The sequence below is a fragment of the Seriola aureovittata genome, chromosome 9 (assembly GCF_021018895.1).
Source record: "Seriola aureovittata isolate HTS-2021-v1 ecotype China chromosome 9, ASM2101889v1, whole genome shotgun sequence".
Taxonomy (NCBI): Eukaryota; Metazoa; Chordata; class Actinopteri; order Carangiformes; family Carangidae; genus Seriola; species Seriola aureovittata.
Window position 1 is genome coordinate 6,302,416 of NC_079372.1, and position 19,004 is coordinate 6,321,419.

General features: G+C 40.6%; 2 protein-coding genes across 6 annotated transcripts; both read right to left on the reverse strand.

Moving 5' to 3' along the window:
- Positions 1 to 5,633: 5,633 nt before the first annotated feature.
- znf740b (zinc finger protein 740b) lies at positions 5,634 to 13,153 on the reverse strand. Of its 4 annotated transcripts, none has more exons than XM_056385523.1 (7): positions 13,027 to 13,143; positions 10,011 to 10,161; positions 9,597 to 9,824; positions 8,919 to 9,053; positions 8,702 to 8,831; positions 8,160 to 8,278; positions 5,634 to 7,905 (listed from the first exon to the last, which is right to left on the reverse strand). In XM_056385523.1, the coding sequence occupies exons 2-7, from the start codon at positions 10,053 to 10,055 to the stop codon at positions 7,756 to 7,758; spliced, it is 807 nt and encodes a 268-aa protein (XP_056241498.1). In that variant the 5' UTR covers positions 10,056 to 10,161; positions 13,027 to 13,143; the 3' UTR covers positions 5,634 to 7,755. The 4 variants fall into 4 exon arrangements, with proteins under 4 accessions (XP_056241498.1, XP_056241499.1, XP_056241501.1 ...); XM_056385524.1 differs by lacking the exon at positions 13,027 to 13,143 and adding an exon at positions 12,649 to 13,007; XM_056385526.1 differs by lacking the exon at positions 10,011 to 10,161 and having other exon boundaries at positions 13,027 to 13,153.
- Positions 13,154 to 14,097: 944 nt separating this feature from the next.
- Positions 14,098 to 18,628, reverse strand: csad (cysteine sulfinic acid decarboxylase). 2 transcript variants are annotated; one of them, XM_056386161.1, is made up of 14 exons: positions 18,515 to 18,628; positions 18,281 to 18,429; positions 18,067 to 18,193; positions 17,888 to 17,978; positions 17,060 to 17,282; positions 16,856 to 16,935; positions 16,494 to 16,548; positions 16,236 to 16,352; positions 16,046 to 16,110; positions 15,827 to 15,908; positions 15,537 to 15,736; positions 15,001 to 15,052; positions 14,831 to 14,920; positions 14,098 to 14,643 (listed from the first exon to the last, which is right to left on the reverse strand). In XM_056386161.1, exons 1-14 carry the CDS (start codon positions 18,537 to 18,539, stop codon positions 14,470 to 14,472), a joined length of 1,530 nt encoding a protein of 509 aa, XP_056242136.1. In that variant the 5' UTR covers positions 18,540 to 18,628; the 3' UTR covers positions 14,098 to 14,469. The 2 variants fall into 2 exon arrangements, with proteins under 2 accessions (XP_056242136.1, XP_056242137.1); XM_056386162.1 differs by having other exon boundaries at positions 18,281 to 18,426; positions 18,515 to 18,610.
- Between the last annotated feature and the right edge of the window lie 376 nt (positions 18,629 to 19,004).

Sequence of the window (19,004 nt, forward strand, 5' to 3'; positions counted from 1 at the left end):
TTCTGAAGAATCGTGCTCTATTTGTGAACCTTTGTCCTTGTTGTTGTTGTTGTTGTTGTTGTTGTAATTCTGCCTCTTTTTGAACTGGTGATATCATCCTGTTAGGGAAGCTTCTTTTACCATATTTGCGGTTTTGAGGTCATGGAAAAAAGCTTTGCTGAAAGTTCATATTCTGATAAACTCATCCTAGAGAGGAAAATAATCTTTTTATATTCATTGCTCCTCAAGAGTGTTTTTTGTCTGTGGAACATAAATATCACCTCCCGACAGAGCAGTGAGCATCCAGCACCTCTGAAGCCCAAATATGGACTCTTTACAGTGGATGAGACTGATGATCTAAAACTGAAAAGAGAAATGTTTTTCACCTGGTCTCCTTTATCGTGTTATATCTATCAATACGGATTTAACAAGACTAAGAGTCTACAGTCATGCTTGTGGCTCTGTGAGACTGTGTTTATGCAGAGCAGAGCTTTGAGCTAAATCCCAATCTCAGTGTCATCCTCACAGTTTCAGGGGACCACCAAGTTATTAGTTGGGGGGGGGGGGGGGGGCATTTCTCTCAAAACTAGAACTGTCAACCTCAGGTATTTGCGATCAATCCAGTGGATCCTGAGATATTTCACAGGTTAGGTGCAAACTGAGAGCGACAATAATCAAGTTTGTTTCAGTAAATCACCTACAGAACACCCGAGTCTGTTCAAACCCGAATGAAGACTTTTCTGAATATTTCTGAAATATATATTTGTCTGAATATCACGTATCTTAACAGCAAATAAAGCCGAGGATTCGCTCATCTTAGCTCATCAGTAGATTTGTTTGCAATAACAACCATGTGGTGTTGCTAACAAGGCCTATATAATCCCACAGCTGATGATGATGAATCCTATATAAAACTTTAACAACGGTGTCTCCTCGCCTTCCATAAATGCGCAGTTCATATGAAGTTAAGTAAACCCTTCCTCCTGGCATGTTGCCCCCTTTTAAAACACTATTACATATGTCAGATTAGAGGAAGTGTGAGGTGGAGTTTACGCTTAGGGACCCACATCGCAGCTGGTGGGTTGTTCCCTGGAGAAGCAGCTCAGTCCAAACGTGTCCCAACAAGCTGTAGATTAATAGGGTGGCGTAAGGCCAAGGCATGTTAATTTATCTGTCGAGGCTAAACGCACCTCTGTTGGAAAGTGATTTTTACACAGTCGGCAGGGCGCCGGGGTGTCCGTTCTGTCAAGGGGAATGTGGATGACTCTTGGGCCAAATAAATCTTAGCAACAAGGTCCTGCACAACTGAACTTGATCTTTGTAAATGCATCTGCATGTCGTAGACCTTTAGCAAAGGTGTAGATGTTAGAGTAGGAAGCCCCCCATACATACCAGGCTCTGGGCCTCCTTTGTCCGTCCTCTCTTTGTGAGCACTAAATGTTACTGTCATTTTCGAAGTAGCAGCAGAAGATTGGGAGAATTAAGAAGCATTATTGTCAGTGATGAGATGAAATTACACATTTCTTTTAAAATCATCAGCAACCTCTCTACACTCGTGCCTCAGGAGTCTTGTCTGGTATTGTACATTAGAAACTCAGAAGTTGTGTAACAGCCCCCGTTTGTGCACAGGCGTCATTCACTAGTAACATTAACATTAGCTCACTTCTACTCAAGCGTCCCAGTAAGCCATGACACTGTGACTGTTAGCTCGCTGCATGAAAGCAGTACCAGGAAGATGGAACAGTTTAATGGAATTCAGCCATTATTTATTTTATTATTTACTCAGGTCAAACTCTCTTCCATTAAAAAAGTCACCATCGGTCACATATTCAAACAGTTTGGACCAAGCTTCAAACCTCCAATCCAATTGGTCTGTTCCTATCTCAGATCCTTTGGACTTCGCTTCATTAAGCCAAAGTGCCAAAAAAAAAGTAATTTTAAATATTCAGTTTGCAAATTTCACTGGAGGTTTATTTTCATGTATGAATATTCATGATGTGAATATATCAAAAAACGCGCAAGTGGGCTGAACTTTTCCCTTGTTACCAGTCAGTGGGTGATGGCTTTCGCATCTCCTCAGTGTTATATTTTGAGTACTGGGAATGATATGCACAGGCTAATTAATCTTGTTGAGTTACACTAATTGGAAAAGTAGTGGCAGATATCTGAATATGGGACAGATATGACACAACATTCCCCATCAGAGACACTACGTGAGGCAGGTGGCTGGCAGACCTCTCCTCTGTAACTTCCATACCTTTACCAGATTTTGGTAAGGGCAACAGTAATACCCTGGCACCCTTCGGACACTGTGTACTCCGACTTTGTGTACACTTTGGAGGCCATTTTGTCCATCTCACACTGGTGTAAAATGGCTGCCGTTTGCTAAGATGCCCTTCACTTACCTTGCTATTCTTCACTTTTGCACTGCTAAAGTTCTCATATTGGTACATGATGCCTTTTGGTTATACCGTAGACTTCAGGATTCAGTTACATACATAATTTATTCCTGAATAATAGCCCCCAGTATTAGAGAATATTACAATATTTGGTAATCATTAATAAGTAATGCTTTCACACTTTCTCTGCTCATTGTTTGACAAGAATTTTAAATTTATGGAAAATTCTTTCATGTAATATCAAATAATTATTGAGCAAGTGTGATAAGTCAAATTGATGTTTTTACACTCACGCTGCCACGGCTGGGTTGACATTAAAATGTATGTATCCAAGTAGTGCATTAACAGGGTCACGTTCACAGTTAAGTCTTTTAATTTCAGATTTCCTCTCTGGCTGGTTTTCACATTTCTGTTTCTCGTTTAGAGGAAAAACAGCCGCCGTGGTTCTCATGTACTGTTGTGTCTTGATCACCTCTTGCAGCGAACACCGTGTCTGAGTGAATGTTTGAGATCATGTTAACTTGGGTGTCCAGGAAAATGGGAGTAACCCGGACAGATGAATTGAAATTTTAATGATGAGTAGCACCACCACGCTGACGGCCATGGAACACCTCAGACAGCTTAAATATCACCGCTAATTAACACAGAGAGGTGGGCTGTCACAGGCATGATGGATGTTCGGGTGGGGGTGAGGGGTGGGGGTACAGATCGCTGCTTTCAACCAACCAGTGATTCCTTTATTAATCAAAGCCTGAGATGAAAAGGCTCTCCCACACCTCGGGGAGAGGGAGATAGCAGGAGCTATTGTTAGGAGGGTTTCAATCATTCGCCGTAAGCCTGTGATGTATTTGATCAGGGGGCATCCAAACATTTGTAGGAGACAGAATGTTTCTGCTGCTGAAGCGCTTGTTTTTGTAAACCTCTGAACCACCCATATGTTGACAGAGCCACAGTACGCACAGTCAGCTGAGATTTACTGGTTCTTGGGGAAATTTCTGTTTGGAGGACCTATTCTTTTCATCCCTCTGACAGGAGAGGTGAGCATGTAGAGAGTTGGCTATCAGTCTCAAGAGCGCTCTCCTCCATGATAGAGTGGGCCAGACTGAGCACAAGGCAGCACTCCTACACTTTACCTCTGGACCGACTCCATGATCAGTCTGTCTCACAGAGATGATTTCGAACCTAGATGATTTCAGCACTTTGTGTATGAAGATGGAGTGTTATCTCCCCCTCTCTGATCTCCTCCCCATCTACCTCACTTAAGGAGGTCCATTGTTAAGTGCCAGGGGCCTGTGGGTGCTGTAAATCAGGCTGCAGAGGGAGGGGATGTCTCCCATGGGAGGAAACGCACACTCCCAGCAGCCTTCAGGCTGATCTCATCCTGCCTATCCTAATGCTTTAATTAAAGAACTGGTCAATAGCAAAGAGGAAGGTGCTAAAGGGTATGATCTGTACCTCCAAACGTACAACTGATGTGGCAATACCCTCGCAGGCAGAATGACGGGGCAGTGTACTTGAAGAAATTCTTTCCTCCTGCTTGAAGAATGCGGATATTAACTATTACCACACACATAGTTATGTCTGTTTTATTGCCTACTTTGACAATAACAGCAACATTTTAAACAAATCATCTTCGTGCAGGCCTGACTGGCTGTTGTGTGTTTTACATTACTCCCCTGCAGATGTTTTAGCAAGTTCTGAGATCAAATTTGATCTGCAAACTCATAAAATGTGACTGTATTGACCTGGACTACTTTGACATGAATTTTTACATTTCTTTGCACGTCCCCAAGTAGTGGAATGCAACATCATATCTGGGTCATAAATTTTCAACCAAGTCCAGGACATGATATCAGTGATTGCCTTGTGGTTAAGGTGTATTGATCATCTGCTGTCTTGGCTTTAACGATTACTATAAAAGGCTCCTGAAAACTACAGAACATTTGGCTTTACACAGTGCGAGTACCATCTGTTTCTTACTGTCTCAAGGAAGGTTGTAAACAGGCAGTACCTTAGCATACACCTCCCTCTTGTGGTGCTGACGAGCCTCTGTATAACCCTACTAAAGTAACAAAAACCATTGCTATATGTAGTTGTGCTAGCTGATTGACTGATGGTGATAAAAAGAGAATTCATCACTGACAATTGTAATCATCAATTAATTGTTTTAATTCTCTTATTAATAAAATTGGAATAGAAAAAATCTTGAGAAAATTCCCTCAAGGCGGTCGTGAGACATTGCATTCAAGAGACCAAAGACATGTTTTGTGATGTCACAGTGACCTTGACCTTTGACCACCAAAATCTAATCAGTTCATCCTTGAGTTGAAGTAAATGTTGAAGAAATTCCCTCAAGGCGTTGCTGAGATATCACGTTCAGGACGGACAATCTGAAATCTGAAAACCTAATGCCTCCAGCCCTGTCGCTGGTGCAGAGGCATAAAAACAAATGTTTGCTGGTCACAGTTTATCAAATGTGAATTTTCCTCAGCTTCATACTATTGTAAATTGAATAAGTCTGGTTTTGTTGAACAGTGGTCAGAAAAAAAGACTCTGGTACGAGCAGATTTGATATAATTTTTTGGTTATTGTGTAATGTGATGTTTAGTCCGTCTGATTGCAGCATGAGACTTCTGACTAAAACTTTGTATTCAACCCAACCACGAGTGGAGATAGAAGCTGACTCCCTTTATGATATTTATCTCATAGATAATTTATGTTACACACCTGTTACAAGATTCATTTATGAGTGGAGTAACATTAGTTTTTACTTTCATTATCAAAACAGAGTCACTAACACTCATCAAAGTTTTGAGTATCTGCTTTTATGTCATTCTTGTTAATAAATTGCTGGTATTTTTCCCCAAAATGATTGTGTGATAATCTTGAATTACCACCCATTTTTGAAAAGTATTTTTTCCACATCTTCATCACTATGCTATGAAGAAAACTGACCCTCAATTGTTCATGGATGCCACCTGCTGACATGATTGGTGCATTGCATATTTCTGAAAGGTTCTGCAGTTTTGTAGTCATTTTCTATAAGAGATGTGCTGACTGAAGACAGATAATATCATGTACAATATATACAATTTTATGCTGATTAAGGTTCAGTGGTGGGCAACAGAAGGACTGAAACGAGTCACAGTAATACATGGGTATATCATGTTGCAAAATCCCCAGAGTAATCTGCGATTCCCTCTGAGTTTAGGTCTTATGAAGTGAAAGGTGGAAATCTGATGTGAACAACTCACACTTGTTTAAAAACTGTAACAGCTTTATTGAGACTTGGGGCCATAAATCTCCATTCACTACAGTATGATTGACTGAGTCTTTACTTCACACCCCTGAAATGACAAAAAAGTTGGGGCTAACATTGAAAAAAATCTCTTTACCAAAACAAAGAAAATGTATACAAGTTCCTCCAACAAATACATGCAAATAAAAAAAATATGCTGACTAATCATGGCTGCTATACTAAAAGGGAAAGAGTGTCAGCTCTTACTTTACTCCTAATAGCAAGTTGAACAATAACTCATGGCCTTTTCAGTTTTCATAAGAAATCATCAGACTAATGATTATAACTTTGTAAATACTTTGATTTGCTTTTGGAGTGTAGGTCCCATACATACTATCTTCTACCCCTACTACAATTTCAATATATATATTAACTTCATAAACAGGAGACAAGTCGGTGATGGGCCCCAAACTCCTTTCACTTGATCTAAAAGTCTGACAGCAACAGAACTACCAGTCTACTATAAAACATGTTTTAATCTAAACAGATAACAAATGTTAAAACTCCCGTCTTCCTTTTACAATTGAGCTACCATCTCCAGTCCAGTGTTTACAAACTGATTAGATTTTACAGAGGCCTGAACATACAGTAATATAATGTAGGTTATCATCATAGAAAACATCACGTGGACCTTGTGTTGCCCTGTCCACAAAGTACAATTATCATCTTCACTGAAGATGCTCAAGGTCAAACTGGAGATGAAATGACATGGCACTGTATTCAGATCACATTCAGTCAGGTCAAGACAGAGGTCAGCTCTCAAAATGTAATGGATGAGCAAAATTACACTTTAAACTGTTTGAACTGATCTGGGCCATTTTCACGAGCACTGAACTAAAACTGGTTAGCACCAAGAAAATCTTCCCAGTACCAGCAGTGAAAATGATTTTAGGTCTAGGGCTGGATTTTTGATCCACCTCTGTGGAAACAGCCTCATAAAAATCTTTTCTGATGAGATTTCACAGGGTAATGCACTGTCAGAAACTTTTAGGTAGATCTCAGCATTACAGATAATATGCTGACCCAGCCTCACTTATAAAAATACTTTTGAAAGTCTTTCAAAGTCAGAGGAATCTAACACTGAGTGGAAAGAAGTAAGACTGACAGTGGTTTCTAGGAACAGAGACGGAGACGGTAAACGCACTGAATTTATCTCGAGGGTGTTATTACAGAAGCACTTTAGGAAGCAACTCATTTTTGCCACAAGTAAGTGGTTCCTACATCCAGCTAAACATTACAAAAAAGCTCACTAAATTTGTTCAAAATCTCGGCTATTCCTACAAAACCTGTCAGCCCTCTACAGCCTTTCAACAGTGTAACCTATTAACAGTCAGGACATCACCCCTTTAAAACAAGGAACAGTAGTGAACATGTGTGCCAAAAGTCGCAACACAACTTAACTAACACCAAGATTATTTGACATTTCAGGAGAATCTAGTTAACCGTCAGTGTTATTCAACCTGTCTTTAGTGTTGTATACTGTAGTTGTTGTGTTCAGCACACAACACAGTATTGGATAGGTGGGTAATTACTTCCTCGAGGCAGCACGGACCACAAGTCTGCTGTGCTGTTTCACTTATCAGCAGAAGCTGGTCCATGATTAGTAACCTAAGGAAAATAAAATGAGAAGGAAACTAAAAAGCTACACAGTTCTGTGTTTGTGTCCTTTGAGAACTGTCCATATGAAGTAACGGGCAGCTCTGCGGCTCACAGCAGACAGTCCGTGCAGCCAAAAATACTTGCAATCTCTTGGCAGCGATACCAAAAAATACCTGCAACCTTTCAGATAAAAGGAGTTTTTCGTGAAGTTATTGCCAGAATACCATGATCTGTTGTCCAAGATTGAGAATTTGTCTTCCTCCGTTTGCATGTATCATGAATGTAATAGTAGTTAAAAAAAAGTACAAAAACCTACTATCAAGCTCTATGAATGAGCTGGTGAGAGCAAACTAAAGTTTGGTTGTGTTTAAGCTAGGCTGTTTTCAGGTTACAGTACTGTTGAGCTCCAATGTTCAACATTACTGAGCTGCAGACTGCTGTTGTCTGTAGGATCTCTGTGGGGTCCTGGGGGGCGGGAGGTCAGACAGTCAGACGGTTGTTAGAAGGCTGTAGGGGGCTCCAGGAAGCTGGATGGGCAGATGCATCCTGTGAGTACTGGTTTTCCTCTTTGCTCATCCCAACTGTGCACAGCCGACGGTGCCTGAGCAGCCGGTCTGTCCGCGAGAAGTTCTGAAGCCAGGCAGAGGAAGACATGTTTCAGTCAGAGCGACAGAACGGTGCTGACACTGCTTAAACAGCTGGATTTGTTAATAGCTGTAAGATTCTGGCTAAAATGCAGTAACCCTACAGATGTAGGGCTAGCATAAGTCACAAAATGTGCAACTTGAGTTTATTTAAGATGAATTAAAACTCACACCAGTGTCTGCTTAAGAAAAGATGAAACATACAAAAACATGGGTATAATGAAAGAAAGAATGACTGACCTGGTGGCAGCGATCACACTGGTACGGCTTCTCTCCACTGTGCACCCTCTTGTGTCTGTCCAGGTGGTAACGCTGAATGAACCGCATATCACACGCATCACAAGCAAACGGCTTTTCCCCTGTGAACAATCACACATTTATCAGTATTTATCAAGACTTAAAAGCATATTTCACTGGATACAATAATCACTTGCTTGCTCAGAGATCCTTTCAATGTTATTAGATTGATTTGTACATAAAATCCTTTGTTAAAACTTTTTGAGAGTCCCGTCCACAAAAGCTACACAATTAGGCTACATGATATGGACTAACACAGTAAACAACAAATGGTATAAATACATACAAGGTATTAAAACAAATTTAAAACATTCAATTTTGTACTTAAAGTCACTGAAGGTAGTCTGTGTGTGTTTTTTTTTTGTAGTTTAATCCACGTAGATGGAGTCTTAGAAGGGTGTGTAGGCTCACTGAGGTATAAATAGTGTTTCCCAATACTGGAGAAAGGCCACACTGAAGTGAATAAGTGAGCTGTGAGTTCTCACCTGTATGTGTAAGTATATGTCGCTTGAGGTGGTAGCTACTCCGGAAAGCTCCATAGCAGTGGTCACAGATGAAGTTCTTCTGGACCTTCAAGGAACTGTCGTCATCCATATCGACTGGTGGAAGTATATGCTACCAACCATGACAACATTTGTTAAATCTGAACTAAACATCAAGAATAGTTTTCTTTGTAAAGTGTAGCTTTGAAACAATCCTTACCTCCACTTTTTCTTTAACTTTGTTGGATGACCCTGACTTTTTGTGCTTTTTCTTGGGTTGCATGTTCTGGTTTGCCTGCATATCCTTTCCATCCATCAGTCTTGATGAGTGATAATCACCATCTTTTCGGATTAGCTTTTGGAGGAAGAAAAAGATCAGTATTAGCAGGTAAGATGCATTGCACCACAGTTTGCCACTGTGACGGCTATTAAGCAGGAAATGCTAATACAGGCTAGCTCGCAATCAAGCAGCAACATACACACACACAATAATAATACTGTCATAAGTCTTCATAGAAGTTACGGTTGTCGACAATCACAATGCATTAATAAACTTAAAATGTCCTCTTGTCTGCTTACAACTGCATTAAAGTTTATAAATGTGCATATAAATGCTAAATACGGGGATTAAATAATCACATATAGTCACATCATATATCTCCATTGCAAAAATGAATGTCCAAGGACAAAATTAGAGCTACCTGAATTTCTAGGTTTTGTTTACTTGGTCTGCATAACATCTGTGTATTAACAACTTAAATTTTGTTGATGAAAGCAAAGTTTAGACATCACAGATTTAGCAGTCTCTCTGAGTAACCCTGTACAGTTTTGTCTCCATGCAACATAAACAAAGAAGGTCCTGTAGTAATCATGGAGCTGCGGTCGGCATCTCTCTCACCAGGGGTGGACAGCTCCCGGCTGAAGGATGGCCCATGTGGCTGTTGTGTGGTTGTCCATGATGAACCTGGTGTCCATGGTGGTTGTGCTGCGAGTGGGTTTGCTGGCTCTCAGGACTGGCCCTGTGCCCCTGACCCAAGGGTGACATCATCTTCTTCTGGCCAGGGATGCTGTTGGCTTGCATCAGGGCCATGCTGGACAGCACCGCCTCACAGCCCAGCAACCCAGCCTGGCAACACAAACAACATGTCAGAGCAGAAAGAGGGGGCAATAGGACTCCTCACAGAGACAAGGAGTCAAGGAGAAGGAGGGGGGGTGGGGGGGTGGTTTGAGAAATGGGACTAACAGAAATGTACTGGCATCGGGACACACTAAAACCATGATGGTGATTCTGGAGATGAAGACTTCCACTGACCCATTTCATATGGTCTCGAACAGAGTTGTTGGAATGGTGTGTCATCGCCGTGGTTTGAATGCGTGTGTGTTTGGGGGAACAGAGGGGGCTTCACTCAGGATGAGGGGTGACAGAAGAGACCACACTCACCCAAATCATCAGGGGCCAAAGCCTGAAAGTAGAGGCATGACAACATAATATTTTTACAGTCTGGAATCAGGAACTGGAAAACCAGACCAGTCTATTTAGATTGAACAAATCGGTATGACAAGAAATTTAGGTCCAGCATTAATATCTGTAGATTATCAGGCAATAAAGCCCCAATGGTTTGGTGCACGCCACATGTCACCAGGGGTGAGAGAAAACACAATAGTCAGGTAGAAGAAAAAAAAAAGGAAATCTAATGGAAAAATCAAAACAATCTTCAAATAGAAAATACATCTGTGCAGGTATGATACATAATTCAAACAAATGCTTCGTAAATGAAGTGATAATGAAAAGTGTAAAGGACAACTTTCTAAAACTTGTATTGTGAGTTTTTCTTATACTCTTAAATTATTTTGTTCTAGACACCTTTAAAAAATGAAAGAGATTAAATGAAATACAGGCAACATGTGATATTTTATAAACTGATTGAAAGCTATAGTTTGTCTTAGTAGAACTGAGAGAATAGCTTAACCAACTCTACGTCTGAGCAAGTCATATTGCCATAGCAACTCATGTTGGTTTATGCAAAAGTCATGTTTCACAGCACAAATCCACTGATGAATCATCGGTGTTTCAGAAAGTTCAGAAACCAGTCAGTCACCACAAAGTGCACTGGATTTCAGCCAGTGGTAGTAACTGCAATGAACATCTGTTCTCAATCACCTGCAACTATAAAACACTGTCTGATAATGACTGAACACCACAAACTTATTTCCTCACAATTAATAGGTATAGTGAAGAGATAACTAATTAACTACATAAAATACAAAAAGTTGTACATGTTTTTTTTTGACTATTGTATTCTCAAGAGGAAGTGTAAATACAGTGGTATTACCTCCAGTCACTGAGCCTTTATGTTCTCTGCTGGGTATGTTTACAGACAGATCAACATTCAGCACACAGGAATGATTTTGGGATTAAAATGTGAAAATAAATATCTGAATACTTGGGTAGTTAACCACCTACTGAAATAGTTATTTGGATTATAAAGTATATTATAATCCATTTAGAGAAGTGAGTAATTATCAGAACAGTGTTTAGATTCTATCAAAATGTACATTTTCAGACAAAACTCCCCTGTACAAAAGTCCTGCTCATCATTGACTGCCTTTACATGTGAGTATCCTGGTTTATGATCAGGTTTTTGGAGTACAGTATCCTGCTGATGTGTTGCACATGTTAACGCCTTATCTCTGCCATGTTTTCAGGTGCACGCTCAACTCAAGTTACATGGTAAAAAAGATTTTTTTTAATTTTTTTTATAAATGGTAAATGGTGTAATGGCGATGAACTTGCTAGAAGGGAAAGTCTGATTTGGCAGTGCAGATCATGAACGTGTTGTTGCATTTGTTTCCAATCATTGATGATCAGATAGAGAAGCCAAATCCAGGAGAATAATAAGTGAAACATGGCTCACACAGCCAGACACCAAACTGTGTTAATTAGCTGTTGTTGAGGTAACAGTAAGGGGAATAACAGGCTGAGATTTGCAACTGCACTCAAACCAACCATCAGAAACCTGGATACAAACTTGTGATCATATAAGCAGGAATATGAATAACCAGGTTTCTCTGTGTTCTGTGTGCCTCACATGCTGTGTGCACATGCACAAGACGAAAAGGGACAGGTAGCAGTTTGTCCTAAAACCTATAAACAAATAATAAATTACCTTGCAGTAGGACATATTAACACATTACCCCCATGTTCAATGCCCCTAACTGACTGTAAAAAGAGAGTATGATTATTGCAGTGTAAAAAGTAAACTCTTAAATGATCATCATGAACGCTGTAAAGGAAAATATAAAGCACATGTAATGTGCAAAAGTTAGGTACTTTAGATGTTTAGATTCTTATCCATCACACAGCACCATCAGAGAGGCGTCTGATCGGCCCAACATTTATTCTGCAGCAAGATGACGAGCCCCAACATACAGACAGAGTCATAAAGAACCACCTCAACATCATGGAGTCACAGTCTGAAATTACACGAGGAGGCAGAATCCACAGAAGAACTGAGGCAAGTTCTCCAAGATGCTTGAAACAACCTCCCTACCAAGTTCCTTCAAAAACTGCACCAGTGTGCAGAGGAGGACTGATGCTGTTTTAAAGGCAAAGTGTGATCACACAAAATATTGATCTGATCTGATCTTTTTCTGCTTACTGCACTTTGCACTTTTAGTGGCTAAAACGTCTCCACAACACTGTATACCTTTACAGGCCATGCATGAAACCTTTAGCAGGAAGAAAAAATGATCATCCATCAATTCAAGGTGAAATGTTTGCTTTCAATCAATTCAGGTATCTTAAAGATGAAAATGACTTGGGTTGTGAGTCATCCTCATTTGTAAGCACGTGGTTTTACGCTCCTGCAAAGCAAACATGATTATAAAACAACAAACATTCATTTAAAAATGAAGCAGTCAGCACAAGTGAGCTGGCTAACGACTGATACCTTGTTGGAAAACTGACCATCCCTGCTCAGGTGAGAAATATTGGTCAAACGGGACTGTATGTGGAGCACGCTGATGGTCACATATATGGAGTACAGATGTAGAAGTATGCAGTGTGGCGAGAGTCTCTGCTGAGCGAAACAGAAAAGGCTAACCAGCTAGCCGGCCAGTAGTTGGGTTTTCGTATAACTCTTGTATGACTGCACCCCCACCCCCCGCCCCAGACAACACAACAACAGCCTGGCAGGGCGTGCGGGCTCAGTGCCGACCACAAAACAACACCTCCCTCGCCGGCTGCAGCCGTTAGAAACACACGGGTAGCACATAGTAAAACGCCTAAAGAGCCGCGAGTGAAACGTGTCGGAAACCGGACTGCTTACCTTTCGATTTTGGGAGTTTTGTAGGTTATTATTTCTTGTCGCACTTCCAATTTCTTCTCAGTTTACAAACACTGACAGGAAACGCCACCGGAAGCGCTCCGCGGGGAGAGTCGTGATTGGTCGGACGCCCAGTCACGCGGTAGAAGCGCGGTGACCTACATTTTCGGCCATGATAGTGAGGAAGAGGTGGAGGCTGTGGGGAGGTGGGAGGTCTGTAGAGGTAGTGGCGTAGCACAAAGATCCGGGCCCCGTACTTGTGCCGCGTCAGTGCCCCCTTCCCCTGAAATACATCTGTTACCATTGTTTTCATAGCCAGTCTGTTTGGGCCGGATAAAACAAATGGTTGTGAGATTTTGTGAGATTTTCTCTTTTCAAATGAGTCAGAGACTCATTATAACTTCTTGTTTGCTCCTTATGATTGATTTATAAAAAAATAAAAAAAATAAATAAAAACTGTGAGGCTTTACATTGTGAGGCTCTACTGTGGTTGCATTTCATAATTAAAGAAAATGTTTTATTTGCTAAATTATGGTCATTCAATTTCCAGCCAGAAAGTGCTCGTACGGTCTGCTGCAACATAGAAATAGCATAAAAGATTTTTATATACCTAAAGGCACAAACCATAGATATACAAAACAGACTGCGTGACCCTACAATACTCTCAGACTGACTGACAGGTGCAAATACAAGAAAATAATGTTAAGTTTTGTGTGTTGTGATGCTGCTGATGGTTTATTTCCCTCAGTAAACCTGATCACAACAATGTAGTGAACTACTCATGTTTCAAATGTTATACTTGAGAATCACTATGTATTGCATATAGGTTAGGTTAACATTAAAACATTATCTAAATACATAAATATAATAAGAAAAGTATGAGAAAATCAAACGAGAGAAGGGCAAGGTTTTTGTGAAAGTCATAGAAAGATCTGCACTCAGCATCCTGAATGCACTTGCCTACTCTATACTGCCTCCCTGAGGATAAAAGCTCAAGGTGCAAGTGCAAAGGGTGGGAAGGCTCAAAGCATCTGGGAAGCTTTACTTTTATATTTCATAATATTGTACAACAAAACAGACTACTTGGTATTATTGTTGCCAGTCCCCCTTTAATGTAACCTGCTGAAAATGACTCGCTGTCTCCCTGTAAAAAATGGTTTAAAAACAGTCTCTGGTAAACTGATTTCAGAACAGTTGTTGAAACATCTTTAAAATAAAGGCCACAGACATTTATGATAATTATAAATTATGACACTTTTTTAAAATTCTTTTATTATTCATATTTTGGCTTATGGTTTTTAAAAACTTAAAGTCTACTATCTCTTTCATGACAGCTGTCTGAAATGAGCAAATCACATCTATGAAACGGTACAGCCACTTTGAGTCTTATCATTACAATGGCAGGTGTTAAGCGCAACCTCATGGACGCTTGAGTTGTATTTTTGGTCACAAATCGTTTCCCAGTCTTTCGATTTCATTGAGAAAGAAGTCCAAGTCTCTCTGCGAAACGAGGGGGGAGAACACAATCACACGGAAAAAGTTGACTCTGTTCCCCAGAGGTTGGTAGCCGACCATCATCGTGCCTTGTTTCATCATGCGTTCCTTAATGACTGGAGCAACCTTTTAATTAAAAAAAGAAGAAGAAGGAAAACACACACACAATATTAACTTGATGAATAAGCCACAGTGAATATCTTTAAGACAAAAAAACATGGAGGCTACCAGCATATGTGAAAAAATAAAAAACCACAACAACACTTTAGTGTCTTTAGTCTTTATGTTCTACTGATGTAACACAGAAACGTACTTTTGCCAGCCTGTCCTGGTAATCTGCTGTCCCTTCCTTCCCCCTCAGACTTGGCGGTATATACCAGAAGCATACATTCACAAACTCTGGCTGCCCATGGAAACAAATACAGACACGTATGAGACAATTTTGCAAAGAAAAAAAACAGTGGGCTTGAGATATTTACTTACCTCACCCAAAAGATGGAACCCTTCTCTTTTCTTCATCTGCTCCACCATATACCTGCAGGAGCAAGTTTTTACTTTGTGCTAGTTTTCGACTTTATTTTAATCGTATCTTAACCTGCTGTACAAGATCAACCCAAATATTCCTTCTTCATCTACACAGCCAACTTACTGATGAGACATGAGGAAAGTGAAATAGCAAAACAGCAGTGAGATAATTTCATCAGATATCCTGCTGGAGGGAATATGGTGAAATTACTGTTGATCATGCTCATGTCTTCTGGACTTGTCTCTCTGTCCAGTCTTTCTGGAAGGATGAAGCAACGATCATCCCAAAAAACCATCCCTCTATCTCGGACATATTCTTGATGGACTAAGCAAAGGTGATACCCATCTCCTAAAGATTATGTTGGGAGCAAGCAAATTATCCATTAAAAATATACTGAGTTTATTTAGCCAATGAGACCGATCCTTTATGAGTATTGTATGTAACGTCATATCTCTTTTAAATGAAATGTGCTACAGCTGCATGCTTTAATTACCTTACATGGATAAAAGCTTTGTCTACACGCTCTTCCAAACCATCAGAGCCAACAGCTTTCCACATCAACCACAACTTCAGACAGTCCACTTTGCGGCTGCACTGCACGGACTTATCCCCGACGTCCAGATTGACATCGTAGAATTTGTCTTGCTGGAAGAGGTAGGTGGCGTTGGCGCTGTGGCACTGCTTCAACAAGTTCTGAGAAAAAGCAGATCAGTGTCGATCAGTACAAAACCATTAAAACATCATGATGTGGTAATTCTGTAGCTTCAAACTGTGAAGCCAAACCGTAGTATCCTTAAGCAGCAGGGCAGAACACTGCAGGCCAGCCACCAGCATCTTGTGTGGATTCCAGGCAACTGAATTTGCTCTTGTTACACACACATGCACACGCACACGCACACACACACACACACAATGAACAATAAACGATCCTCTCTATATGACCATATTTTGTAGCCTTCCTCATGTTGTAAAATGCATCTTCCTGGCCTGTATATTAAATACCTGTCAACCCCTTTCATCAGATGTCTGTGTTGCTTGGAAAAGAGCACACTCCCTCCCCAGGCAGCCTGAAACAAGTGATAAAACAGACACACTTCTGCGTGTACTTAAATTTTTAATGAATATAACACAAGCTAACACAAAACTAAGGCCTGTCAACAGTCATGGATTTTCCTTCCACCGGAGGACTCACGTCTACGTGCATCCAGAGCTCGTGTTTCTCACAGACATCAGCTATGCGGTCCAGCGGGTCAAAGGCACCCTGAACCGTGGTCCCTGACGTGCAGCTTACAAGGAATGGCACTGAACCCTGGTCGAAAACAGACTGTAGGTGAGTATGGTTACCTTGCACTCTGTGATGTCTGGTTTGACGGACGAACAAAATGCATGGAACAAAATGTTTTACGGTTGGTTGGTGAACCACAACATGTCATATCTGACACTTACTCACCTGAGATTTTGCCAGTTTTATCTTTTCATCCAGGTCATCTGGTCTCATACGCCCTCTGCAGAAAAGAAAAGCGATATCAGCAAGGTATCACTGTGATTCACTTGTTCCCTGAGAACCAAACAATAATTATTTTCATTATCAATCAATTTATAGATAACAATAGTTCAAAACAAAATGGTGGAATGCCATCCTAACGTATTCCCATAGCCCAAGGTTATGTTACATTGTTATGTTATTACAATGACACAAAATGTAAATGCTCACATTTCTGGAGCCAAATGGAAAAATTACTTAAATAATGAACTCATGAAAGTTTATGAATAAATCAACTGTTACAGTTTTTACAATGAAAAATACATTACCCATCATCCACTTTCACCAAAATAACGTTGTCCATCCCAATACCCAGATATGCGGCCCCTTTCTTCACAGAGTAATGGCTCTGGGAAAAACATGAGGAATGCTCCTTTTAATCACATGTATGTAGAGACACGAGAGCTCCAGCTTTATTCTCTGTCTTTGCCCTCAATCCCTCAGATGTGCAGTGTGAGACAGCCATTCCCGACCTCTGGAGATGTAAAGATGGTTAGTCGTGGGAGACCCCACAGCCCCTGGCTTTTGACGTCCGGGAAGAGTCGATAGCGTGCAAGGTTCATGGCATACATGTTAGAGGTAGACCCCCCAGGGCAGAAAATACCATCACCTTCTGTCCAGCCCACCAGCTGACGCAGCCCTCTCAGAACCTCAGTCTCCATCAGCACAAACACAGGGGCCACCTCATAGGTGAACCTGCAGGTAACACACACACGAAAATGACCACAGCACTGACCAAACACCTTCCTCACAACAGCAGTGGAAAGCATTTAGGTACACTTAGTAACTATAATTGACTTGAGTATTTTCATTTTCTGCTACTTTATACTTTATTCTACTCCATTTATTTAGCAGCTCGAGTGAGAGTTTATGTACAAAACATATGATTATCTAATAAATTGATTGTTATAGATTAAATAACCAAGAAAGAATTCTAAATATTACCTCCATCTTGACCAGCAACATTAATATGCTCTTCACATGTTTATAAACCAATAATAATCAATAGTATAGTATATATAATATATCACTGTGAAAGTGCTTTTATTTTTGATACTTTCACTACATTGGGTTGATAATAGTTCTGTACTTTTACTTATTAAACCTTTGAATGCAGGATTTTAATTATTTTAACATTGGTTATCGCTACTTTTACTCAAGTAGATCTGAATAGCCACCAGCTCCTAAAACAGTCACAATACATTATCTATTACATTTTTGGCATTTTATTTTATTCAGACACTCCCTGTATAATTATGTGCTTCTGTGCTTTATGTGTAATATATTTAGTTGATTCTTACAGGTTGGTGTTGAGCGACTCAGTGAGAAATCGTCCAGCCAAGGAATGGTAGTCTACTCCTGCAAACTGCTGGTTAAAAAAACGTGGGTGACCTGAAATGAGCAGGAAAAGAGAAAAGTCTCACCATGAGTGAATAAAGGTCAGTCTGTTCAACTCTTTCAACTGCCTCAGCAGTCTTACTGGTCTTGATGCTGTACTTGGCGACATCTTTTACTCTCTGCAGGAGCTTGTGCTGTGGCTCCCCTGTCGCCCTCAGCTCCAGATCCAGCAGCAGAGTCAGCTCCTCCGGCTCCTTCCACTCACAAACCTGCAGGAAGAGAAGATGGACAATGAGCTGTGTTCAGAATCATCGCTGTAATTTGACAGAACTGGGATTTCAAGCTTCACAGGAGACCTTCTCTTTGACGTCCGTGCCCTTGCGGAGCACCTCCTCCATAATGATTTTGAAGGTTTCATTCAAGAAGAGTTGGCCCTCTGAGTGGTCAGTGAGAGGCTCATTCAGGTCATGGAGATTAGCTGCCTCCTTGGTCTGCCTATCAGCTGCTGTTACAACAAACACATGAACAATCACTTCCAAAAGTCAAAGAGTCGCAAACAAAAACAGACATATATTGCAGACTGTACTCACATGAGAATGGGAACATGTTTGCCATATCCACAGTTTTTAAAAGTTGGTCAATCTCTACGACTTTATCACTCTATATTAGTCTGTGCTGACAGAGCAGTCTGCAGCGAATGGCTACAAAGCAAAAGTACAGTGTGGTAGGAGCGAGAGGGAGTCAACCTTTGCCCCAGACTAAGTTAATTAATGTCGTCTGAAATGAGGGAAAAGATCGAGAGACAGTAACTTATGATTTATGACTAACAGCCACAAAAAAAGAAAAGTTAATTGGGTTTATCAGTTCACATGCAAATTTATCACCACTGAAACAAGTTACTGTGCATTTCATAAAATGTTTCTCATCTCGCAACCAGTTTAAAACCTTAGTTTCAATATTTTTTCAGGAAAGAGGCAACAACTGTTATATAATGAGATTATTCAGTGTGTGCTGGCAGTGTGTGTCGCTGCCCGTCTACCCTCCTTAGACTGTCGCACATAGGTTGTGACACAACATGAT